The sequence below is a fragment of the Muscardinus avellanarius genome (genome assembly GCF_963383645.1).
Source record: "Muscardinus avellanarius genome assembly, chromosome: 10".
Classification (NCBI taxonomy): domain Eukaryota; kingdom Metazoa; phylum Chordata; class Mammalia; order Rodentia; family Gliridae; genus Muscardinus; species Muscardinus avellanarius.
Window position 1 is genome coordinate 67,928,199 of NC_137796.1, and position 6,701 is coordinate 67,934,899.

Below are 6,701 nucleotides of genomic sequence, written 5' to 3' on the forward strand. Positions count from 1 at the left end.
TCTCCAATACCAAAAATTAAAACTAGTACTGGAAATGGAACTCAAGGCCATATGTTATCAAGCTATGTAAGCGTTCAACCACTGAGTTACACCCTAGACCCCCAATTAAAAATCTTTTTAACTCTCAAAATTCAATGACAATGGACACCCCAGCTCCCCAGGACTATGACAGGAAAAGCCATTCTATAAATCATCTTGCTACATGGAGAGGTTTTCTGGGTTGGTTGGAAGTTTTCTCTTTTTTGTGTGTTGTGTGTGAAAGTGAGGATCGAACCCAGAGGCATTGTGCCTGTGAGTTACACCCACAGGGTAATTTATTTTAAAACAGGATCTTACAGTCGGGCGTGGTGGCACACGCTTGTAATCCCAGCATTCGGGAAGCTGAGACCTGAGGATCGTGGTTCTTGGCCAGCCTAAGCTACTTAGTGAGGTCCCCTGCAACTCAGTGAGACCTGGTTTCAAAATAAAAATAAAAAATAGGGCAGGGGGTGTAGCTCGGAGGTTGAATGCCCCTGGGTTCCATCCCCAGACCCGCAAAAAATAAAAAAATAAAACAGGTTCTTACTAAGTTGCCTAGGGCCTCAACACTTTGCTGAGGCTGGCCGCGAACTTGCGATCCTCCTGCCTCTGCCTCCCAAAGTACAGGGATTACAGGTGTGTGCCACCGCGGACAGCTAGAGATTTTGTTTTCAGTCATACTTCGACAGTTTGCCCCGTCCCCGGTCTAAAAGAATTCAATTTCAAATGTTTTTGGCCACCTCTGTATTTTTTCAAACAAATCAATGTGTGGCTGATTCCATCATATCTGAGACCAAAATAACGCTCACTGAAACGCAAACTGGCGACTGCAAGCGAAGGTGGGGAGGCTGCACCTAGAGGTGCGGGGCTGTTCTGGTCGCAGGGTTGGCGGTGCGGGTGCATGGTGCGGGTCCTGGGGCTGCACGGACGAGGAGAGCTGGAGACCCCGAGGAAGAGACCTAGGCCCTCGCGCCCGCGCTGGGCACGCCCTTGAAGCTTCCAGGGTTGGCCCCACATGGCTTCCGGGTCCGGGAACCGCGCTCCCGCCGCCAGCGTGCTAGGTGTGCGCATGCGCATTTGCATGTGGTCTCCAGAAACACGCACCCGCCCTCTCACGCCCCGCCCCTGCCTCCGCATTGGCTCCCCAAAGTTGCTTTCGACCATTCCATTGGGCATGCTGCTTGCGGCGTCAGAAATATAGACCAATAGAAATAATCGGGGAAGCATTAGCTCCGCCCTGGAGGCGGCAGCGCGTCCTATAAAAATACTGCCTGGGGTTGCCAGGGACCTTTGGTACTTGGTGGTTCCAGTTTCAGGTCTTCTACCCGAAAGGCCAGCCTCCGCCAGAAAGTTGCCTCCCTACCTTTCGTCAGGGCCGCATGGACTGGGGAGACCAGCTCCAAAGGGCTGGGGAGGTGCCCAGCTCGCCCGCACCTCTACTACAGATCTTCCAGAGAGCTGCGGCGCTGCCCGCCATGGCTCAGCCTGCAGGTGATGGGGCAGGGGGCACAGGACTGGGGCTGTAGGATAGGGTGCACTGAAAAAGGTGTTGACACTTCTCTGTATCCCTGTTCCATATCTCTCCTCGCTCCCTCCCCACCTTTCCTGTGCTCTTTTTGAGTAGCTGCAGCAGGCCAAAAGCAGCCCACCATCTCAGCCACGTGAGTGCCTTTGCCTTAGTGTCTGGAAGAGGAAGGGAGGTGGGGCCCTTGGGTGAAGAGTAAGTTGCGTGGGTAGAATGTGGGCTTTTGGGTCGGCTGGGTGGGGGAGTGTGGGTTCGTGAATCTGCTGGCTGTGTGGAGTGTGGGCTCCTGGGTCTGCTGGGTGGGTGGAGTGTGGGCTTCTGGATCAGAGATGCCAGTTTTCAACCAAACATCCGGGCCGGGGCCTCAAGAAGGGACACGGGCAGAGGGAAGGTAAAGTGAAGGAGGAAGGGGAACGTTGGAGATCTCGGATTCTCCTTCCACCCACCTCCCTAACTGAGGGTCTTTTCCTCCTCTCCATCCAGGAGGAGGCTCACAATCGATGACTTTGAAATCGGGCGCCCTCTGGGCAAGGGTAAATTTGGGAACGTGTACCTGGCTCGGCTTAAAGAAAGCCATTTCATCGTCGCCCTGAAGGTCCTCTTCAAGTCCCAGATTGAGAAGGAAGGGCTGGAGCATCAGCTGCGTAGGGAAGTGGAAATCCAGGCACATCTGCAGTAAGGACAGGCTCTGCCTGACACTCCCTCTGTGGCTTTCTAGTTCTTTTTTCTCTTCCCGCGGTGACATCTGAACTCAGGCTTTCCTACTACCCCGCCCTTCACGAAGCCCCTGGCTTTCACCCTGAAGATTTTTCTGTGTCGGACATCCCAATCCTGCTGTTGGTTCCTTGTTTTCCTCTCACTCACTCTTGCTTTTATTCTGGCCCTGGCACAGTTTGCCGACCAGTCACCAGTTATAACATCGTGTTGGACTCAAGGAGAAGTTTGACTCTTCACCCATCTTCCCCATTTCTCCTTCAGACACCCCAATATCCTACGCCTATACAACTACTTCCATGATGCTCGTCGGATATACTTGATTCTGGAATATGCTCCACGGGGTGAGCTCTACAAGGAGCTTCAGAGAAGCCACACATTAGACGAGCAGCGTACAGCCACGGTGAGTGTGTCTGTGGGCTCAGGCATGGGATTAAAGTTTTTATTTCTAAATTTATTTTTGGAGGGTACTGGGGATGGAACCCAGAGACATTCTACCTTCAAGCTACACCCCCAGCCCTATTTTTTATTCTTTATTTTGAAACAGGGTCTCACTAAGTAGCTGAGGCTGGCGACAAACAGTGGTCCTCCCTCTCAGCCTCCCAACTGGGAGTTGTAACTGGGATTACAAGCATGCGCCACCACGCTTGGCTTTAAAGTTTATTTCTAAATTTTATCCTATGGATTTTATATAATGATACATCCTGCATGTTTACACTTGAATAATTCCTCCTAGTGTATTGTATTGTGAGGTTGTCTTTTTTTTTTTTTTTTTTTGGAATTGAGATTGAATTTAGGGGCATTCTACCTCAGAACTACATCACCTGGCCCTATTTTTTGAAAATTTTTGGTACTGGGAATGGAACACAGGGTCATTCTACCTCTGAGCTACACCCCACCCCTATTTTATTCTTTATTTTGGTACAGAGTTTCACTAAGTTGTAGAAGGTCTCACTATACTAAGTAGCCGAGGCTGGCTGAAAACCTGCAATCCTCCTCTCTCAGCTTTCGAAGTACTGGGATTACAGGCCTGCTGTGCCACCACACTCAGCTTCTTTTTTTTTTTTTTTTTTTTTAAACAGGAAGGGCCTAAGTTGCAGAGGGCCTCACTAAGTTGCTAAGGCATCCATGAACCTCCTGTCTCAGCCTCCCAAGTACTGGAATTACAAATGTGTGCCACCATGCCCAGCTGAGAATAAAGTTGAAGTCATTGGTTACATAATGGCATTCAACTCCACTATCTTATGCAAAAAAACAAAACATATATCGAAAGGTTACAAGGGTAAATGGGTAGAACTGTCTTAGAGAAAGGTAGCTAGAGATTTCTAGAGGGTATTAGAAGAGGAGTCATGGCAGTGAGCATCCCAACAGCAGTGGCTGGGTCTTGCCCTCAGAGTGATCTGCCATGTTGCCTCCTTCTATGCCATTCTCTCAGGACTTATGTCCTTTGGATGATCATCTGTTTGCCTAAGTGTAGGTTTTTAACTGGCTACTTGCTGGGCTGGGATAACAAGGAGGGGTGTTCTGTCTATATTAGCATTCATCCTATAAAGCCATATAAAGTAGGTGAGAGGAAGCCAGGTGTGTGCATGCCTGTAACCCCAGTACTTAGGAGGCTGAGACAGGAGGATTGCAGGTTCACAGCCAGCCTCAGCAACTTAGACCATCTGCATCTAAATCAGATCCTGTCTCAAAATAAAAATATAAAACTAAGGCAGCGGGGTGTAGTTTAGAAGTAGAATACCCCTGGTTTCACTCCCCAAGACCACACACACACACACACACACACACACACACACACACACACACGATGAAAAGGTAGGGGAGAGGAAATCCTCCCAAGTCCTTCCAAATGCTCCCAGTCCAGCACAGTTATTGTGGCGGGTGCCACTGAAAGGGAGGTGTTGAGGTTAATAGCCAAGAAAAAACGATTCCATTACAATTTTAAAATTTGTGACGAGTATTCTGTTTCACAGGGAAATTGTGGAAGGGCTTCACTTCGGGATTGTTTTAACCTTGTTCCCATAGATAATGGAAGAGTTGGCTGATGCCCTGACCTATTGCCATGAAAAGAAGGTGATTCACAGGGATATAAAGCCAGAAAATCTGTTGCTGGGGTTCAGGGGTGAGGTCAAGATTGCAGATTTCGGCTGGTCTGTGCACACCCCGTCTCTGAGGTAGGTCAGGTGATGATGGGATGGGGCAGGCAGGCGGGCCGTAGTGCCAGTGAGGAAGGGTCTAAATTTATTCCACATATGAGACCCAGATAGAAACCTGGGTTTGCATTTAGAAATTGCCCTTTTTAAAGTACATACATTTAAAATATATTTGAGGAGCTGAGGGTGTTGCTGAGTGGTAGAGTAATTATCCAGCATCCATGAGACCCTGGGTTCAATTCCCAGAAATGAAAAAATAAAATATACATGAAATTTTAAAGAATGGCCTGACAAGTATGGTGGTGTATACCTATTATCTCAGTACTCAGGAAGCTGAGACAGGAGCTTTGCAGGTTCACCACCATTCTCAGCTATTTGTGAGGCCTTCTGCAACTTAGTGAGACTGTTTCAAAATAAAGAATAAAATGGGGGGGGGTGTGGCTCAGAGAAAGAATGACCCTGGGTTCAATCCCCAGTGTCTCACACACACAAAAAGAACCATTGTTCCATACTTTTAGGAGTGTATTTTTCTGTTTGAATAACCTGTAGCTTATTTATTTGGTCTATAATAATGTACTTTCACTTTATTCCAAATCTTTCTTGATGCTGAGGATTTTTTTTTTTGTAAAAGCATTCTGGCTCATGAACTTAATAATATTAATAATTTCCAACTAGCTGGTCCTAGTACTTGCCTTCTCTGAACCATGATTCATATTAAAAGTTGGTGTCTCCAAACCCCTGTGCTTGGGATGGGACTGTCCTGGATGTCCTAGGGTCTCCCATCTCACTGGAAGATGGGGAAGGAGGATTACCCTCATTCTGCACCTCTGCACACTGCTCCCTTCTGCCCTTCTCTAGGAGAAAGACAATGTGTGGGACTCTAGACTATCTGCCCCCAGAAATGATTGAGGGGAGAACATACGATGAGAAGGTGGATCTGTGGTGCATTGGAGTGCTCTGCTATGAGCTGCTGGTGGGATATCCACCCTTCGAGAGCTCCTCTAACAACGAAACCTACAGGCGCATCCTCAAGGTGTGACGGCTATGTTTTGGACATTTACAGGGGAACCAGTTGGTGATGGCTGCTGGGCCTGCGGGATCTGGGGCACACCTACAAGGTTATCTGCTAAGATCCAGAAGAGTCCCATGAAGAGACTCAAAGAACAGGGAGAACATTAACCAGAGAAATTAATGAGTCTTCTCTTTCTTCTTCCTCGGCCTCATTAGGTGGATGTGCGGTTTCCCCTTTCAATGCCAGCGGGGGCCCGGGACTTGATCTCCAAGCTTCTTAGGTATCAGCCTTTGGAGCGGCTTCCCCTGGCCCAGATCCTGCAGCACCCCTGGGTCCAGACACACTCCCGGAGGGTGCTGCCTCCCTGTGTTCAGATGGCTTCCTGAACCTGTCTGCCTCTGTCCTTTGTGTGTGTCCAGGGAGCTCTCAGGCTCTGCTGCCTTATCTGTCCCTTTTTTTGTTTGTATGGTACTGAGGATTGAACCAAGTAGTGTTCTACCTCAGTGCTATACCCCCAGCCCTATTTTATTTTATTTTATTTATTTTGTTGCAGTACTGGGGATGGAACTCAGGGGCATTCTACCTCTGAGCTACACCCTCAGCCCTATTTTTATGTAATTCTATATTTTGAAACAGGGTCTCAGTGAGTTGTAAATGGCCTCACTAATTAGCTGAGGCTGTCCGCAAACTGTGATCCTCCTGTCTTAGCCTTCCAAATGCTGGGATTTACAAGTGTACGCCACCATGCCCAGCTTCTATTTTATTTTTTACTTTTTGAAACAATTTCACTCAACTGCTGAAGGCCTTGAGCCTGTGACCCTCCTTTCTCAGCCTCCCAAGTCCTGATCTCCTGTCTTTTTTTTTTGTTGTTGTTTGTTTCTTTTTAAGATGTTAATTAATAAAAGCTGAGTCATTTAGTGCCAGGTCTTTCTGGTTGTGTGGTTTGGTATGTGGCTTGGTAGAATCTTTATTTCATAGAGAAAGTCTCATGAGAGCTGCCTAGGATTATGCCCCTTGGCCCTTGGAGATGGTGACTTTACTGTTCTTGGAAACTGGTGTATACTCTGCAGATAAAGTCTCCAGGAGTACATAATTTGCCACCTCTCTCAGTGGCTCCTCTACTCAAAATTACTTTTCAAGAGTATATCATTTGTAAATTAGGACCATCTGTCCGAAGGTTCACTCTTTTGTACTGGCATCCAATATTTTGAAACAGTGCCTCACTAAGTAGCTGAAGCTGTCCACGAACCGCGATCCTCGATCCTCCATTCTCAGC

General features: G+C 47.8%; 1 protein-coding gene across 1 annotated transcript; it reads left to right on the forward strand.

Annotated features, from left to right (window-relative positions):
• Positions 1 to 1,397: 1,397 nt before the first annotated feature.
• Positions 1,398 to 5,811, forward strand: AURKC (aurora kinase C; the record flags this gene model as incomplete). The annotated part of the gene is made up of 7 exons (XM_080703775.1): positions 1,398 to 1,540; positions 1,643 to 1,738; positions 2,027 to 2,218; positions 2,522 to 2,660; positions 4,286 to 4,434; positions 5,272 to 5,446; positions 5,641 to 5,811. 7 exons carry the CDS (start codon positions 1,398 to 1,400, stop codon positions 5,809 to 5,811), a joined length of 1,065 nt encoding a protein of 354 aa, XP_080559901.1.
• Between the last annotated feature and the right edge of the window lie 890 nt (positions 5,812 to 6,701).